Source organism: Pelodiscus sinensis, chromosome 4 (assembly GCF_052426305.1).
Source record: "Pelodiscus sinensis isolate ZL-2025 chromosome 4, ASM5242630v1, whole genome shotgun sequence".
NCBI classification, from domain to species: Eukaryota; Metazoa; Chordata; order Testudines; family Trionychidae; genus Pelodiscus; species Pelodiscus sinensis.
In genome coordinates this window covers 108,044,039-108,063,585 of record NC_143055.1, presented here as the reverse complement: position 1 = coordinate 108,063,585, position 19,547 = coordinate 108,044,039, and the positions used below count along the sequence as shown (strand labels likewise).

The 19,547-nt window shown below is 45.2% G+C and overlaps 1 protein-coding gene and 1 long non-coding RNA gene across 5 annotated transcripts in view; one reads left to right on the top strand and one right to left on the bottom strand.

The window, feature by feature from the left end:
• The window catches only part of LEF1 (lymphoid enhancer binding factor 1), a 126,467-nt gene extending 123,263 nt beyond the window's left edge, over nt 1–3,204 (bottom strand). For 2 of the 4 annotated variants that reach the window (XM_089777637.1, XM_089777636.1), the window contains exons 1-2: nt 2,628–3,203; nt 1,848–2,076 (exon numbers count right to left, since the gene is read on the bottom strand). In XM_089777637.1, the coding sequence (XP_089633763.1) occupies nt 1,848–2,060 (213 nt within the window). In that variant the 5' untranslated portion in view covers nt 2,061–2,076; nt 2,628–3,203. 4 annotated transcript variants of the gene reach the window in all.
• Nucleotides 3,205–7,077: 3,873 nt separating this feature from the next.
• Nucleotides 7,078–18,397, top strand: LOC106731710 (uncharacterized). The gene is made up of 3 exons (XR_012903798.2): nt 7,078–7,498; nt 9,328–9,418; nt 17,319–18,397. It is a non-coding gene; the product is annotated as an uncharacterized LOC106731710 (long non-coding RNA).
• Nucleotides 18,398–19,547: the final 1,150 nt, after the last annotated feature.

The window sequence follows — 19,547 nt, the reverse complement described above, 5'->3', positions numbered from 1 at the left end:
CATGGTTACTTTAGGCCTAATGCTATTATAGGATCCTGTGATTAATAGGTACTTGCTTGTCCTGAGCTATGAAACTGAAATATGAAGGAGAGAGAAGGTCCTCCTGCATACACACACTAAAAGGGTGTTTAGTAGGCACTTAAAATATGTCAGTGCAACCCCACAGATTCATTTTTAAAGCTATTTTTACAACATGCAGTTTGGCTAGATCATGAGACAGGCTGGAACTGAAAAAAAGCCAGCTAAGCTTTTGGATAGTCCCCTACTGGAAGTTGCAATAGAAGCCAAGAACCAGCATGTCTCCTCTGAGTCTCTTATGACTAAAGAGAAAGGTTGTTTCGATAGTTGGCAGTGCTGATCTACAGTCAAAAATAAGACTTCCGATGTCAAAGCAAGGTAACTACTACTGTGTTTATCGACTGCTGATCTCAGTGCCAATCCCCTGTTCTGACTGTATTGGCTTACTGCAAATGAACTCCCAAACAATACGGATCCACCTTCCATTATCCCTGCAAAGCCATGCCTTTCATTAGTCACTAGAAGTAGCACTGTATTAACTCCAGAAGTACACAGTCCTTTTAGTTGCTCATTCTGGTTCCCTAGGCTCATGCCCAACTGAAATGCAGCGATTAAAAAAACTGGTCAATATAATGATTGAGATGCAATCAAACTCAAGTGTGACACTGCATAAATCTTGGCCAGCAATCTCTGATCTTCATTCAAACCCATCACTAACACCAAAAATTCATGTAGTGAAGTGAATGCACCAGCTGTTTCCCCTTCGTCCACGGCGACAAGTTAGCCGTCTAAAAAAATGTGACTCCCCAATGCAATGACTTCTCCCCATATCCTCCTGTATTTGCGAGTAAACCCCGAGACTTTTCTAGACCTGTTTTTTCAATGTTGTGTCACAGGCCAATGCATTGTACTGAAAGAGATGGGCCACGGCCACCCTTTCTCCACGAAAATTCCTATCAGATGCTGATCGATAAAGCAACTTATTCCCCCCCCCCTCTTTTTTTTAAAAGAAAAGGTAAAAGCTCCAGCTAGCTCCCTCCCACAAGTACCCACGTGTCTCTATTTACCCTGCTCGGATCGCTTGCCTGACTGTACCTATCGAGGCGCTCGAGCCGAAGGAGCCCCTAAGCAAAGCACAAGCTTGATAATGCTCGGGCCCAGGCTCCAGGAAAGGGTTTTTATCTCAGCACCGGCTGGAGCACACGAGGCAGACTGGGGAGGGAGCGCGCCGACGGGGTCGTGCTGAATCGATAATCCCGGGTCTGCCAACCCGTTGAGCCCCAACGGGGGGAGGAGGCCAGGGCAGATCAAAGCCCTGCCGGTAGGGAATGAAATGCTCGCTCTCGCACACAGCTCTCCGGCTCGCAGAGGTCGGCGTGTCCGCTTCCCCCCCGCCCAACCTGTGCAACTCTCACTCCCGAGCGCCTTCCCTCCCATTCAGGGGAAACTTGGCGGCTTGGTGTACAAAGCGCTTTGATGAAAACCGCGTCTGCTGCCGACGTCCTGTTTTCCTTTGCGCACCACCCCCCTTCCCCGCTCCTTTAATTTCTCCTGCACTGAAGAAGAGGTGCCAGGAGAGGTGCCCACGGCGCTGCTCGCCTGTGACTTGATAGCCAAGTGTGTTCACCCAGTCCTGGCCACTCCGGGCGGTGTGAACCCCGAGGGCTGGCGGGAACCCCGGGGCCTCAGAGCCCTCTACTGAGGCGTGCTGCTCTGCCCTAGCACTGCCCAGCTCCAGAGCCGCCCTTCTCCCCAAACCTCTCTCCGTGCCCGTGGTGTGAACCCCCCCCCCGGTCCCCCGCCGCCGCTGGCTGCCCGGCCCCGCTCACCTCGTGCCCATTGCTGCTGGGGGTGATCTCGGACTCGTTCACCAGCGAGGACTTGATGTCAGCCAAGTCGCCTTCTTCCTCCGGGTGGCTGATCTCGGCGAAGATCTTCTCTTTCTGAGGGTCGCCTTCGTCTTTGAACGGGATCATTTCATCGGTTGCGCACAGCTCCGGGTCCCCCCCGCCGCCGCCTCCGGCGCCCGACAGCTGAGGCATAATTGCCCTTCAGTGCCTGCGCCGCCCGGGGAACAACAACAGCACAGGGAATGAGAATATGATTATGATCAAGTCTCCACGAGCATCGGCCGCTTGCCCTCCCCTCCCCATGCCCTCTTCCCGCGGGAGCGTGGAGCCAGGCTCAGCCACCCGGAGGGAAGGAGGTCTGTCTGTCTGTCTGACTTGTCGGGCCGTCTGCGGCCGTGGAAAGGTGGGGGGGGGGGGAAACACAGGCACTTTTCTCCTCCTATCTCTCCCCAGCTGCGGCTGCAAGAGGGCAGAAGTGTTGGGAGCCCTCCTGGATAACCCTGGATCTTCTCCGGGCCTTTTTCTTTCTTACAGCCACCTCCTCCCTCCGCCTGGGTCCCATCCCCCGCCTCCCCAGCCGCCAGCGAACGGGGGCGAGAGGGTCCTGCCAGAGCAGAGCCCGCAGCGGCTTCCCTGCTGCAGCCGCGGCTCGCTGCTTCTCCGAGCCGCCAGGGCGCTCCGGCTGGGGGGGGGATGCTACAAAGTTTGCCTCTAAAGTGAAGTTGGGCCCCCCCCCCCGGGCAACCCGGCCACACGCACCGAGACTCTTGGCTTTTGTCCTCGCGTGCTGCTCCGAGCGCTGCTCTCTCCCCCGCTGCTCTTCGCTGGGCCCGGCTGCGGCGGGCGCCGGGGGGGCCTTGGAGCAACAGGATAACGCGCAGCCCCCCACGCGTGGGGCGGATGTCACAGCGCCAGCCGGCGGGGGCCGAAAGGGAAAGTTCTCTCCCGAGCGAGGAGTCTCCGCGGTCCGAGGCGCCCCTGCATTCACCGCCCCTAGAGGGGGCCAGCCCCGTCTCCCAGAGCCGCCTGCTGCAGGCCGGGCATGGAGCCCCCCATGGAGAAGGGAGACCCCCCCCAGCAGCTGCCGCCCCCCTTCGCCTGCCCAGGTGCAGCTGCCGCCCGGCCCTAACAATCCACGCGCGCTCCCTCGGCTCCCTCCTCTCCCGGACTGGGGCTGCGGCCCGGGGCTTTCGGGAGCCGGCGGGGCGCGTTCTCCTGGCCCGGGCGAGACTCTCCAGGGCAGCAAGGGGAGCGGGACGGACCAAGCGCGCTCGCCCGAGCTCCGGCGGTGCGAAGTGGGAGCCAGTGTCTGCAATGTAACTTTAACATCCCCTCCACCCACTCCGCCTCCCCCCCCCCCCCGCCTTCTCTCTGTGGACAGGGTGGGGGCGGGGGGAGAAGATGAAAGCGAAGCCGCCGCTCTGATTGACAGCCCGTTGATAGACGCTCGGGAGAGGGAAGGGAAATGGATCCGCGCAGCAGCCCGGCTTAGCTGGCTCGAGTGCGAAGTGCCAAGCCCCGGGGAGGGCTGCAGCCTCCTCATTCAGTACAAAGCCGTCGCCTCGGCCAGCGTAAGCTAGTACCGAGGAGTCGGGAAAGCCATCGCTTCGTTTATTTCCAGCGCAGGAAAAGGGGGAGAGGGTAGAAAACAGGCGGTCGGAAGGGGCCTGGGAAAAATATAAAAATCATTCTTTTGGTAAAAGTGCAGAACTACTTGCATGGTGCACACCAGCAGCAGCCAGTGATGATTTTGCAAGTTCTCGGCATCGTGCGGTCACGTTGATTTATTTCTATAACGCGGAGCCGCAAAGGGGACGGTGAAGTGACTTAGGACCCCCAAACGGCGGAGGCTTATAAGTCGCCCCCCAAATGACTACCCGTCCCCAGAAGGGCAAATAATCGTTATCTCAACATCCCACAGACAAATCTGGAACAAGGATGTTTTTAGGGCTGCCTTGTTAAGACTTCCTCTTTTTTTTTTTTTTTGGAGGGAGTGGGACCGCATGCGCATGAAATTGTCCGCAGAGCAAAAGAGGTACTATGTTCTCTTTTAAAAACGTTCGCAGTCATTTCAGATGAAGGGCAGTGTTATTAGATCATCATTAAACCTAGAGCAAGCCAGCAACTGACTGAGAGAAGTACCTGGCCAGTAGCCCTGGAAGGGACAATGAGATAAACCAGTCCTGAAGGGGTCATGTTTCAAGTCATCAAAATAAACTGGGTAATAAAAATTTTAGGACTAGCGAAAGAAACCCCTTTCCCTCATCATCCCCTTCAGTTGGAATTTGGATTATTTTGTTAGCCCCATGTGTTAACAGCACCCACGGTATCTGTATAAAACAACCAGCGCTCAGGGCATTTGGAAATGTCCTTAATGTGCATTTACTCTAATTATTGTACGTGGCATAGTGAAAATACGTTGTGCGGGAAACAGCTGAAATTACTTTGGCTTGGGAAGTCTAAAGCTCATGTCTTGTATAGTCATTATAAAATTGACAATTATGCAAGTTCAAGAATACGATGAAATAGAAACAAAGATATTTTTAATCCATTTTAATTATACTCCTCATAAGAGACACGTAGAAGGCAAACCATGTTCTCGGCGACCTAATCGTGAAAGTTAGGCTGAATTTCCAAAAGTTAAATATTTTCTTTACATCATTTCCTATGCAAACGGTAATTAAAATCCAGTGGGGATATAAAACGGATACATCCTGATAAGAAAATAGAAAAAGAGAAATAGGAATATGTTTGTCACGTTAAACCAGTGGCACTAAATACATAAGAAAGCAAGACATTAAAAATAGACTCCTCCCCCCCCCAAAAAGAAGTTAAACTGTACAATGTCTCCTTAATGAAATACTCTCTTGAAGATAAGGAGGAGTCCTCCGTCTTTTTAGAGACTAACAGATTTATTAGAGCATAAACTTTCGTGGGTGAAACCCACATAATCTCTGAGAGATGTCTTGAAGATGGTTTGAGTAGTCATTAAGAGGCGGTTGTTTGGAAAATGGGGGAAGTGATTATTTGTAAAGTCTGGTATTTACTCCTAATTCAAATCCTATTTTCTCCTTCATGTTAATTGTGGGGACTTCCATATTCATTGCCGCACACCTCCCTTCGCGCTCCGGATTACTGCAGGCAAGAAAAACGAGTTTCAGCTACCTAAGGGGACTCAATTTAGCGGAGGAGAAGGAGCAGAAGATGTTGCATTCGCTGTATTCGAGCAGGGACCGTCTATTTTGGAAAACTAACGGAGCCCATTAGATGCCCTAGGAATTTTCTTTAACATACATATGTGATTTTAATGACTTGATCGTATTTGCAGGTATTGCTGTCCTGCTCTTGTCGAATTGAAAGGGAACTCGTGGTAGCCCAAAAGGGTTCGCTGACAGATCCCGAGTCAATTAGCTTTATCATGAAGATTTTAAAAAATATGCAGATGTTTTCAATCTTTTGGAATGATTAAAAAAACCCAAATCTTGAACAGTCAGGAGACTATACTAATTGTCGCGACCGTTAGCATGTGGGTCTCCAATCTACATGCAAACACTCATGTATCTGCTCTATAGGGATGGCATTAAATCCGGAGGCAACGTGGTCAGGATTAAATCCTTTCCAGTCCAAAGAGATTGGTGTCGATGTTGCTGTTGTTTACTAGGCAGAATACTGGAAAAGGGGGCGGGAGTTGTTTCCCTTTCCACGGTGTGAGTTTTCACGCGGCGGATTTAACAATTAGCGAGAGATGTGTTTGTGTTTTGTCCTGGATCTCTGCTTTCCTTACGTACTGGCTTTCTCTGGGTGGAGGTCCAAACAAAAGGGGTTGATGAAAAAGTGATGGCATGTACACGCTTCTACCGCGTTACAGAGATGCCCTTCTCCTTATAGCCAGAGGCGGTAGGGTAGGTAAAATCCGAACAGCGAGTTCCCCGCCAAATTAGTCTGCACAAAAATAAACTGTGTGTTTAATTAAAGGAACGGAGCCGCATCCCTTGTTAAAGGGCTCCCCCGCAACCCCGTCCAGTTTCCCCACTCCCCTTCATGTGGGCTGGAGGTTTTCCCATAGCAGTTTTTTTTTTTTTTTTGGTAGGAGCATTTTAAAGGCAGTAGGGAGGTGCTGGTGGGGGGAGCGTAGTGATTTATGACAAGAGGATAAACTCAGGAAACCTCAACTCCAACGCCAGACTTGACTGGAGACAACACAAAGCTGTCGGTAGTTTCAATTCCTAGGACGGGAGGGCGAAAATGCAAGGGGAGGCAAAAAAAAAATCTAAGTCGATTGCAAACAAAAGCGGGGATGTAGAGTTAAAATAGAGGGGGAGGGGCAGAGGGGAAAGAGAAAACAGAAAGGTTGCAAACACTGGGACAGAACAAGTCAGGTGGAAAAAAGGCCCCCTCCCCGAACTAAGCAAATAGGCTGTATTTCCCAGTAGCCCCCACTCTCTCCGTACTCCCCCCCCCCCACCCGCAGCCAGACACAATATTCTTGCGGATTTGATCGCAAGAGTTGATGCAAGTGAAGGAAGGAGCCAATTCATTGTTTGACCAATCATGGTGCAACTCGCTAGATCCGCTGAACTTTTTTTTTTTTGGGAGGGGGGAAAGGTGGTGGAAAGAAAGTGAGCTTATCGCCCCACATAATCATGCTCAAATCGCCTGGGGGGGGGGGGGGAGAGGATAGGGGGGGGGGGGGGGGGGGGGGGGGGGGAAGAGATAATGATAGGAAACACACATAATCAGTAACGGAGCTGAATAAACACCGGCGGATGGACCAGTGGGATAAGCCCCACAGGCAGGAGAGAGGGGGTATTAGCCAAGGTCTGACATCAGGATATGACTAAATCGACCGGGTCTGTAAATCCTCTATCAAAAGATAACGAGATATCTTCTCAACAGACACAAATAGTAAAAAGCATGCGAGACCGCGGAGTAAGAGAAAATATGGGGGATTGATGCCAAGGAGGGTGGAAACTAAAAATCTACCCCCCACACCCAATATATTTTTTTAAGTTCTCCAAGTAGAAAGTTCGCCCGGAGTAAGTTTGTGAAGAAAGTTGACGCCCAGCAGGGAGCTCACCACCTTTCAGCCCCTGTCTACAAATGTACATTCAAAACCCAGCTTTCTAATTTGCTTCCATTCAACACGGGGGGGGGGGGGGAGGAGATAGATCACGGTAACGCTCTGGGAAGCAGCGAGCGACACAGAGAGGGGCCGCTGCGAAAGGGGGGAGCAGGCGGCGTTGCGTGAGAAGAGCCCACCGCCTCCCCTTAAATAGGCAGAAGGCGGGGTAGAGGGAGCACAGGGGCGGGGCGGCTGCTCCCTTTGATGTCCCGGCGGCTGCTTCTTTCATCCTCTCCCTTCCCCCCCGCAATCCCCCTCCTGGCCCCTTTGTGTGACTAAATTTGGCAAGAACATGGAGACGCGCCAGGCTTTCCACGTGTGCGCAGCGCTCCCAGCTGAGCAGGCGAGGGTTCTCTTCCGGGTAAGGAGACAGAAAGAAAGATCAAAGAGTTTGTGGAGTTGGATCTGAAATGTGCATTGAAAATAAAAATCAAGCCCTGGACGCCGTCCAACCTTGAGCAGACTGACTGAGACGCGCACAGAGAGGAGGGAGCGTTGAGCACATGGGGTAAAACAGAAGAAATCCGAGGGGAAGAGTTATTTTTTCTCCCAGAATTTTTGTGCGTGGAGGTTTTGCAATTATTTTCCTAAGGAAACTCTCAGGTGTATAATTATCATGCCAAATGGCTTCAACTATAAAAAAAAAAATTGAGCGCAAAATGGGTCTTGCACTTTTCTCCAGATGTTTGACAATCAGAACCGATGAGCGAGCTTTGCTCTGACTCGCTGCCACATTTGTCAGCAGAGGAGAGAAGTACTTCATTACACAAACACACACATAACAAAAAAAACAACACCACTCCTTCCCCCTCAAAATTTAATCTGCCATGAGGGAGGGAGTTTTGGCAGGTTACCTGTAATGTTTAGAAACATGCCGTGGAGTGTCAAAACATACAATAATGTATTCTTATCAAGGGAAAATATTTATAGACAAGCATGAGATAGTGCCTGTTGCTATCCTCTGAAAGGCAAAAGCCTAGTGCAGAATTCACAGTGGAAACATTATCAGCACCCCATTAATACTTTATAAAACCAGCTAGACAGACTGAACATAGTGTCTAAGGAACAGATTTAAAAGACATTGCTGATACAGAACTTTTTGTGTATTTTGGTACATTCTTGTATTTTTATTACTAACTGTGAGCTGTGTTTGCAGTATATAGCTTCAGTGTTGGATTGAGAGAACTATTAAAACATTAATTTTCACACGTTGGTGTTTGTTTCTCTGTAAACATGCCACTTTATAAACTGTCAGCATTCTGAGAGAAAGCTGTCTCTGCTTTTCCTATATTTTATGTTTGCTGTCATTGCCCCACAGGGATTAAAAAGAAAAGAAAAGAAAAAAAGAAACTGGGTTGTTAGATTCTAAACTATCAGTTGAAGTTTTCTTTATATTGTTTTTTTTAAAACCTGATTGAATGGCTATGCTTCCGGAGTCTTTATTCACCACTGTATTTAGATAACATACTGATTTATGTGGAAATTTAGTGTATAGGCTAAACAATCCTCAAGTTTTTGATCATGCGAAACTCCAAAAGACAGGCGGCTTGGATTAAATAAAGAGTGATTAAAAGATTAAAAATAACTAATTAATGCTTTGCACTTATAAAGTATAATTCATCATTTGATTTCCCTCAATAATTTCAGCACAATGGGTCCTGCTAAACTGGCCAGCCTTAGTTACACAATCACAAGCAGCAAAACTTTTATACAATGCTTCCAATCCAAAGCAAAACTTCAAAGATCTTTGAAAGCTTTCAATTGTTGGATGCCCAATGAAAGACACTTAAAGGTGCTGAGCAATTCCCATTGACTCATTTCAGTAGGAGTTGTGGGTGTTCAGCACCTCTGAAAATCATCCAAAGTGCCTTAAAGTGGGCACCTTACTCTTTGGAATCAGGAATATTCCCTCCCAAAAGGGGATTTGTCTGGATAATTTCATTGGCGTACTTGAGGTGCTCATGTACTCCATTATTAGAACCTACAGTCAGGAACCCCATTGGAAAGCCCATAAATAATGGATTTGGATGACTATCATAGAAAATCAGAAAGGATCTCTGTTTTAAGCATGGTTCCTTTAACAATGCAAGTATCTCTCTAATGCTTTTATTTTTTTAAATAGCACTGGTACAAGACCAGCATTTCTTGCCTAAACACAAGAGTGTTACTAACAGATCCATTCTGACAGTAATGCCAGATGATGACAACAAGCATGATGCTAATCCAGCTGTTATCTTAGATCTCAAATGAATGTTAATGCCAGCTGCAATGATGACAGCCTCCCATTACCAGGATAACAGCGCTGTAACCTAACCCAAATGCTTCCTTTATCCACAGGTCAGGTACACCATGGACAATGGCTGTACAACCGCTCATCCAGAGCCCATCAATGATCACTATTCTTGATTTAAAAGGACCACTTTGAGAGGTAAGAGGGGTGGTTAGTCCTGGGCCTCTTTCCTTAGGGACTAACTGGTGCTAAGTGTAATGGCAAAACCTATTTACTGGGCTCTGGACTGTGACTGTGCTGTCTGTTTCCCATAATTTTCTGAGCTGGCATCAGATTGGAACTGCTTTCAGTCACTGCTGACAGGGTCCAGATTCGAATGAGTGTCCTAGAGTTGACAGGCTGTATCTCAATCTTTAGCCATGCAGTTCCCAAACCTTTGATTTTAGCTGCAAATGGTTTGAACTCAGATAATGAGGAAGTTGCTCTTACACATAGCGCCAAAGTGTTTTATCAGTGGGATGTCTGGTACATAAAATGATGTTCTCCCATTTGGGTGGTTAACTTGATGCTCATAGTGTACTGCAGTTGCTGGAACTCTCTACAAATGCATGATTTCTTATGGTGTTTCAAGTAACTTACTAAAAGGGACTAAAATCCTGAAGTTTTGACTCCATCTTCGAACAAAATTCTTATTTAAGAAAATGGGAGGTTTTTTGAGTAAGGATCACAAAATAACTTCTGTATTTGACCCATAATTTGGTCTTTATAAATGTGTTTTTTTAAATAAGAAATATAGAATGAAATAAACAAAGATTTTTTCCCCAAATTCAGCTGTCATTAGAGTCTTTATAAAAGAAACAATGTTATTTAAAGTAAAAGAGCACTTCAGTTATATATCTAGCAGCAGTATCAAAGGTCAATAGTATTTTGGAAGTGATCAGGGATAGTACATATCAGATTAGGATATTGTATAATTATTATTTATTAATTATTATTGTTTGCAACAGTCACATCCAGCTTTTCCATTCTGGGAATCCATCAGTGTTCTAAACTCAGAATGACTGTTCATAAAGTGCTGCTTTTTCTTAACCAGAGTCCCATGAGATGAAGTGGGCTTTGTGGGTTTTTAAGGGGCAATCTGAAATGAGTATTTTTACTTGAGAAATTTTCTTTAGATTAAGATGTTTTTGGCCTAGAACTTATGAAATCTTTAAAAATAATTTTGAACTCCAGGGAGTTCCCCAGAATTATTTCTGTGTCAGAGAGATGAGAGTCAAGCTGTGCAATATTGTCTCATTTAAGAAACAAACAGATTGCAGGTTTAACAACATAGAATTCCCATGTCAGGGGCAAGCTAAACTTTCCCCTTTGTTCTCTTTTATCTTATTTTCCAAAGTACAGCTCTTCTTCTGTTTTGTTCTTTAACCTTCATACAAAACGTATAAGAAATGGTATGGTTTGTTCAAATAAACTCTCTCACAGGAGCTAATTTTGTTGACTTAGGCTGATATCAAGTACTAGGACTGTTCGCTGAGATACAGAATTATTTTTGCTGACTCACAATATCAAGTGAGTTCTATTAATCCAACCCAGGTGCATAAAAAGGGTATTGAGCTCATTCTCTAAGGGGTGTAGAGTAAGTGACAAATCCAGACACTCAGGTGAGGTGAATGTTTAGGCTGAAGATTATGGTTTATTTTTCTTAATATGATAAAAAAGGCAAGCCCTGTGAAGAGGACAATAATTCACTGTTTGTGCAGTGTTTTTAGAGCATAGAATCATAGAATACTAGGACTGGAAGGGACCTCGAGAGGTCATTGAGTCCAGTCCCCTGCCTACATGGCAGGACCAAATACTGTCTAGACCATCCCTGATAGACATTTATCTAACCTACTCTTAAATATCTCCAGAGATGGGGATTCCACAACCTCCCTGAGCAATTTATTCCAGTGTTTGACCACCCTGACAGTTAGGAACTTTTTCCTAATTTCCAACCAAAACCTCCCTTGCTGCAGTTTAAGCCCATTGCTCCTTGTTGTATCCTCAGAGGCCAAGATGAACAAGTTTTCTCCCTCCTCCTTATGACACCCTTTTAGATATCTGAAAATGGCTATCATGTCCCCCCTCAATCTTCTCTTTTCTAAACTAAACACGCACAATTCCTTCAGCCTTCCCTCATAGGTCATGTTCTCTAGACCTTTAATCATTCTCGTTGCTCTTCTCTGGGCCCTCTCCAATTTTTCCACATCTTTCTTGAAATGTGGTGCCCAGAACTAGACACAATACTCCAATCGAGGCCTAACCAGCGCAGAGTAGAGCGGAAGAATGACTTCTCTTGTCTTGCTCACAACACACCTATTAACACAGCTGCATGGTGAGGACTTCATCTGATTACATGCTCCTTAAATATTTGCAAATTGGAAAACATTTAGGTCTGTTTGAAAATTCAAGCTGAAATAGTAGAAAGTGTTACCATTTATGTAGTGCCCAGAATCTGCTACTTGCTTTACAGGCACATGATCCTCATAAAGTACCTCTTTCCATGGCCTTTTTTGAAACACAAGCTATATTTTCATGTTGGGATTTCTCTGTTTATATGCAGAAGTCTGCAAATCTCTGCCTTGTTACTGGAAACGGGGACTTGGTACCATCTTCATTCATTGAGGTCATTAGTGGTAATAATTTTTACTTGGGTTTTAGATGACATTAATTTCCTGTGATGTAACAAAATATTGCTAACAGAAGAGGGCTGGTAGCTTCAGATGAGGTTCTTTGAAATGGGTGGGAGGGGCTTTGGGAAACTTTCCAGGGGCAGCTGTGCAAGGGAAGGCATGAGGATGTGGAAGTCTTCTGCTTATTTAGTAAGATAGTTAAGCAATGCAATGAATGTTTGCTCCAAGCGCATTACTCCTATATTTTTTTTAAATTCTCTGAACACCATCTGACCAAGTTCACTTCACAAATACAGCTGGAAACAGAAGGGGAGGGACAGTGGGTTATGCCACAGAATTGTCTGTATTGTAACAAAGAGCATTCCCCAAGGAAAGTCTTTAAAGCAAATAATAGGGAAATGTCTTTCTTTCTTATCATGAGACATTTGGAGGTTTACTTTGTTGTGAAGTTGAATCTCCTACTTCCTGATGAAGTAATTGACATTAATTTGCTCAATTAGTGTATGAAGATTTATAAATTAATAGTAACAGATGTATTCCAGCAGTATCCAGGGTTGTTTGCTAAAGAAATATAAAAGCAGAGTACAATTGGAAGGGCATTGTAAGATTCTGAGCTATAATTTAAGAGGTTCCTCAAAATACCTTAGCTTAATGGTTTAGGAGCCAGATAATAAACATGCAGCTTGATGGTGGTTGAAATATAAATAGCTTCCACAGCTTAGAATAACAGTTAAATTTTCTTTTAACTCATATTAGTCTTGCTTTTTTTTCTTTTTTTTTTTTTTAAGGCTGAAAACTTCACCTTTATTTCAGCCTTGTCATGCATAGACATTGAATAATATTGTTTGTCAAGAAGACCTTGGTTAAGTAGAAAATATACTGTTCCTACTAGTGAATGATTAAATATTCCAAAATTACTCCCTCAGGATCAGGAAAATGGGGGAGGAGAAGAGGGGAATTATTTAATACAAAAACAGGATGATGAGAAGGAGACTGAAACAATACAACAAACACTGGAGACAATGTTAGGCTAAATGCTACAGATCTTAAACAGGAGTTTTCTTTGAGTAAAAACTGAAGGTTTAGAAATTGGGATGAGAAAAAAAAGAGAATCTGAATTTAGTGAGAATGCAGACACTGAGATGGAGCTGTATTCTTCAGTCTAGTGTCACAAGATTCCTTATATTGTATTAATTTGATTTTTCAGAGGTATTGAGCATCTACAGTTCCTGTTGACTTCAGCTGGAGATCTGGGTGTTCAATAGTTATTTAAATCATATGTATATTTGCATCAGCCATTGTTGGGGGAATTTCTTAGAGGGGCAACAATACTGAAATGCTTACTCCTACACTCAACAGGTACTTAATATTGGGATGTGGATGTTATGATGGTTTTAAACTTGAAACCTCTATGAAATTTGCAACCACTGAATGCTGACTGTAGTTAAGTCAGGAGCAAGTTGCACAGAGGGCCCATATGAGTGCCACAGAGATAAATTAGTGCCTCGCTAGTAACTAGGAAATGACACAGATACTCAATGCTCCGTTGGGGCATACTGGGCAGGCTTTCCTGACATGATTTAATAGTTCTGGGTGCCTTGATTTTTGGATGCCCTACCTAAGAAACCCTCTGAAAAATTAAGCTAAGTTCTTTTCACTTTCTGAAAATCAACCCCCTTTATGGTATTTCAGTTTGGGCACCCAAAAATGGAGGTATCCAGAATCACCAGTCACTCCTGAAAACCTTGATCGGTGATAGCTTTAGAGCATTTACTGTTGAAAGTGTCTTCAGAACCAGTTGTCTCTTAATGCCTAGCGATCTAATCCTGCTAAGCTTTATCATCTTAGCCAAAAGAAGTGTTGTAATAATTGGGATCCACCTGGGGCTGGTGACGGACTTTGCCAGGTCCTGGACAATGTGTTTGGGGGGGAGGGCAAATTGTTCCGGACCTCTGAAAGGGATGGGACCTTGGACAGAAGGGGCAGGACTAAAGGCAGCTAGCCCACAGCATCACCTGGAGAGTGCTGCACCTCCCTCAGCCTGCCCTCGGTGCCACCTGGTGCCCCAGGCCCTTTTAAGTCACCAGGCTCCATGGCATCTGCTTTTTCCTTATTTTCCCTCCCCTGCCGTTGGCATTCCTGTGTCCCCCAGGCCTACCCCAATTGTGAACTCAATTATTAAAAATGGTGTGAAAGTTCATAAAACATTATATTGCCTATAATAATGGTTAACTTTCTGGGTCTCCTTAATTTCATTGAAAATAACACAACCTGTACAAAAGATTGAACATTTTAGAAAACAATATGGGCATCTTATGCAATTTAAGGATCAGACAACTGCAGTCTTATCTGAGTTAAAATGAGATTTAATACATAAATTAAGACGACCGTATTTTCCCCCACAATATTTAAATTTACTATGTACCATCAATCACTAATTACAATGGCTGAACCTCAGGCAATAATGATGTTTAATACCAACTGATGTGCATGTGCCACTATTATGTAGATAATGAAATTAAACACGCCGTGTATCTAGCCTTCTTATCTATGAACTCAATTCTGCAATTCTAACTCAGCCAAGGCTCCTGTTTGTATCAATATATTTGGGTTGATGATCACCCCAACAATATTTCTAATTAACAAAATATTTATTGAAGTTTTAAAAAAATCCCTACATCTCAGTATAAAATGTCAGCAATGCTACATAGGCTTTAACATTTGGCATGCATGCAAGCCAGTTGATACTGGGCCTTAAAATTTGATGTTATCAAAGGGTGTTCCATGAAACGTTCACCAAGAAGACAATTTTCCTCCATAGGATTTAATTTCATTTTCTACATAATATTTTGTTTCTTTAAAGCATTTTTTCTTATAATTCAAGCAGATTTCACAATACTTTCAGCTATTTTCTTTTCCTCTTGTGAACACTCAGTTTAGCCCAGATACAGATGTAGAATTCACCAGATTATTTTGCATTAGAAGAGTTCTATCTTTAGCAAGAGCAATTAAAACAAAGGGGCTGCAGGCCAAAGTGTTAGAGCTGCATAAGGATAGTGAAAATTGTAGATTAAGCTATATATTAATTATTGGATTCCCCACTGGGAGCTATGAATAGTTAATTCTTTAATTTATGTTGTGTTTTAAGGTAGTTTATAGTTCAGTAAAACCCAGCGCATAAGGAGTTTTTGCATGTGGATTTTAGAGTGAGTGAGTTCTAAAAATGTTACTTGTTCTCTGGAAAAAAGCTCTGATGTACCAGGCATAAGGTACCCATCATTTTTATGGGTTCTTTGCTTTTAGACATAATATTTTCTGTGGCTCTGGAAGGCTTGGGCTGAGTAATTTTTATTTTAAAAAGTTCTTGGATGGATTAGCTGACTTTCTGTTTAAAGTATTCTGACAACTGTGGGACGTTTTTCCAGTTCCTCACTTGTAGCCTTATCTGTGGTTTTGCTATGTGGATGCTTATTCATTAACATATTTGGAAAGTGTCAGTAGTGTGTGAGGTGCTATACAGGCAGATATGCCCAGGTTCTGGGGGAGTTAGGTGCCTTAAACTCTTTAGGGCAGAGACCTATCCTATCCTCAAAAGTTTTGAGTCTACAAGAAGCTTGTCTACTGGAACCAATAACTAACCTGCTTACGTTAGTTTAATTTGGGGACATGAAATCATCCTTCTGTTGCATCTGGAGTTCTCACAGATGAAGATGAATGTGGCCGGAATGCCAGTGATATTCTGAATGTGACAGAACACTACACCAGTCCACAATGCCAACTGCGAGTCAGTGCCTATGAGATGAGGGTGCTAGTGCATTATGTTTTACAGGCAGTAAACATACGTCGGATCCGCACTTACGAACGGGGCTTTCTCGCCCCGGAGGTCGAGGTGGTGGATTGCTACCTGCGAGCTCCGGGGCGAGAAAGCCCCGTTCGTAAGCTGCTCCGGTGCCCCTGGTCTGCTGGAGACCGTCTCCAGCAGACCAGGGGCACCAGGTGGGTTCCCGCGCTTCTGAGGCTTTGCCAGAGCAAAGCCTCAGAAGCGCGGGGAACCGCCGCTGCTGCTGCTTCAGTCCCGGTGCCTGTGGTCTGCTGGGGACGGTCCCCAGCAGACCACAGGCACCGGGACTGAAGCGGCAGCCGCGGCGGGGTCCCGCGCCTCTGAGGCTTTGCTCTGGCAAAGCCTCAGAGGCGCGGGACCCCCCCGCGGCTGCGGCTTCAGTCCCGGTGCCTGTGATCTGCTGGGGACCGTTCCCAGCAGACCACAGGCACCGGGACTGAAGCCGCAGCCGCGGCGGGGTCCCGCGCCTCTGCGGCTCTGTTCCCTGTGTCCCTGGTCTGCTGGGGGGTGGACGCAGCTAGTGTGCCCCCCCCAGCAGACCAGGCTTTTGTTTTGGACCCTGGGGCAGAGCAGCTGGGGCGCTGCCGATTGGTCCTGCAGCACCGCTCTGGGCACTACTGGACCAACCCGGCAGCACCCCAGCTGCTCTGCCCCAGGTCCTGATTCAGCCGCTGCTGGTCAGTTTCAGCAGCGGCTGAATCAGGACGCCTGGGGCAGAGCAGATGGGGTGCTGCTGGGTTGGTCCAGTAGCACCGAGGAGCGGCGCTACTGGAGCAACCCAGCAGCACCCCAGCTGCTCTGCCCCAGGCGTCCCCAAGTCAGCTTCTGCTGAAACTGACCAGCGCTGACTACAGGAAGCCCGAGGCAGAGTTGCTCTGCCCCGGGCTTCCTGGAATCAGCTGCTGATCAGTTTCAGCAGCAGCTGACTTGGGGACGCCTGGGTTTCTTAAGTTGATTCTGTATGTAAGTCAGAACTGGCGGTCAGTTTCAGCAGCGGCTGAATCTGGACGTCAGTTCCGACTTACATACAGATTCAACTTAAGAACAAACCTACAGTCCTTATCTTGTACGTAACCCGGGGACTGCCTGTACTATGCACAGTAATTTCCAACCAATTGTACACTGCTATTTGCCAACTCACAACCAGACTTGCATCTTCTAGACGTATACCCTGGAGGGTTTAGTAGAATACCCATCCCCATTTTATAGCTACCCTTGAGTAAAAATTCAAGGGAAAAATTGATGTAGCTCAAAAGAGAGTTTCTGTTTTAGGATGGACTCATCAAAGGAATCTTCAGATTATATTAGATCCAAATAGCATAGGACCGATCCTGCAAACTAAGGATACACCACAACCAGGAATTATCTCTGACTTTGCGGAAAGTTTCACCAATGCACAGATGTTGAAAAAAGTTCAAGCACAAGATCCTACTAAAAAAAATTTGTGGTGCCTGTACACAATAAAGTGTGAAACGTACCTGTTGCACTCAGACAGCTCCTCCGGGAGGAGGTTCTGAATCTGTGCAAAACATATGATTGAACATGTTGACTCATCAGAATGGATTTCTTCTGTCATTCTCTCCAGGAAGCCAAATGGCGCTATTGCATGTGTGGACTTCAGAGCTCTAAACTCAACACCGTTGTGGATTGTCATCTTCTACCCAACATCGGTGATGTACTTCTCACCTTGAAATAGGCAACAGTCTTTACTAACCTTTATTTATCCTCAGCTAAACGCCAGATACCCTTTACTGTAAAAAGCCTGCAAGTGCATAGCTTTCATTAAATCAGAAGGTTAGTGCCAATTCAATCACATACCATTTGGGTTAACTACTGCAGTGTCCCTATTCTGAAGAATGATTCTACGGTGGATGGGAGGAATGCTGGTATTTTCTGAGCATCCTAGCATTCAATAACCAAAAGGTTAGACCCAGGTAGCTAGTGTTGCATAAAAAAACCTCTGCCTGAACTTATTTGCAAAGCTACACCAAACTGTAGGGTCTAAGGTTTTAAACTGCACCTCATTGTGATCTTTGTCAAATTTTGTAATCTGTGTAACTCTCAAATTTACTGTAAACTGCAACTTTGTAATCTTTGTAACTCTCAGCCACTTTGCTTGTAACTTTCCCTAAGTGGCATTGTCCCCTGGGTGAATGGAGAGAGAGTGTGTTTGAAGAAGATTGGGAACACATGTCAATGGACCACATGTCAATGAGTCATCACAGTCTGGGCATGCTCCCTGCTGGATAAGGGGAAGTCTGGGCCTGCTGCCTGATGATGAGGTGAATCAGTCACAGGAGCCATTCAGACACTATATAAAAAGAGGGAGCACATGTGAGACTCTTTTCTTTTTCCTTCCCCTGCTCCTGAGAAGCTCCTCTCCAGTGTTTCTCCTCCTGACCAGCTTCCCCAGCCATGATGAGCAGACAGACCCTCCAGGATCCACATGCCTTGGCTCCTTCTGCAACCCATATGTCTGTTGTTTGGTTAGACTCTGTGCTAAGTCCATATGCCCTCTCCCACCCCATATACACTGTGCTTCCAGATGAATCCCAGGGATGAAATTCTCTGTGTTTGATTTGTTCTTTTCTCAGTTACTTTAAAACACCTAGCAACCAAGTATGCTTACCAAGTATATATTTTTGTTTTGTTAATAAAATCACTTTTTTTAAGGCTATAATTTGATTCTTGTGACCTGGAAGGTAATAGGAGGTATGCATGCCTAAGACTGAGAGGTCAGCTATCAGAGATTAGTTTTTCCTTCCTCGCCTCCCTTCCCCCCCCCTCCCCCGCCCACAAGCTCTCCAGTGGTAAAATAGCTTAGAGTAAGTAACCCTCTGGAAGAAGTTCCCAAGTGCTTGCTTCCTGGGTTCAAGAAGAAAGGTGGGTCCCCCCCCCCCATTATGGTGGTGGCAGCTACCTCCCAAGGACAGGGAATCTGTGACCTTGGAGAGCTTGTAAGCAAAGCCCTATTGAGAGAAAGTATTTTAAGGTCTCTTATGGGCCCCTACCTTCTGCACTTGAAGTGCCAGAATGGGGAACAACCTTTACAGATGCTTTGGAGAGAGAGAGGGTGTTACTTACTTTCAAAATGATATTCTAGTGTATGGCAAAGATGACTCTAACTGTGATGTCACCCTAAAAAGGTAACAGAAAAACTTTAATGATATAGACTTACCATCATCAAGAATAAATATGAATTCCATATTGATTCAATGACATATCTAGGACATAAAATCTTTCAGAACAGCATACAACCAAAATGAGACCTAGTGAAAGTCATTTATGATGCACCAGAGCCTGACAAAAAGGACAAAATTTTATCTGTCTTATGATTGTGCAAATATTGTACGGTGATTGGCTCTGAAAGTAGTTTGTCATCTTCTAAGAAAGGAAATCCGATTTGAATGGGATGAACCATGTAAGAACAGTTTAATGAGATAAAACAAGCCATTTCCACCAACCTTCCTCTTAGCCCTCTTGATTATGAGATGTAAACAATTGCCATAACTTACGCATGTGAGTATAGTCTTGGTGCTGTCTTTACTCAAAGAAAAAAAAAAAAAAAAAAAAAAGGATGGGAAGTCACTATTCCATTCACTTCCACAGTCCTGACTGATTAAACAAAACCCTATTCTGTCACTGAAAAAGAAGCTTTGGCATGTTTCTGGGCAGCAAAGCACTTCAGGACCTGAATTGTAGGAGATTTATCTTAATATCTGATCAGAAACCTCTTTCAATTTTATTGACCACATGAGCTTCCGGAACTTCAAGAATTGACAAATGGGTCATGAAAGGAATGGACTTGATTTCC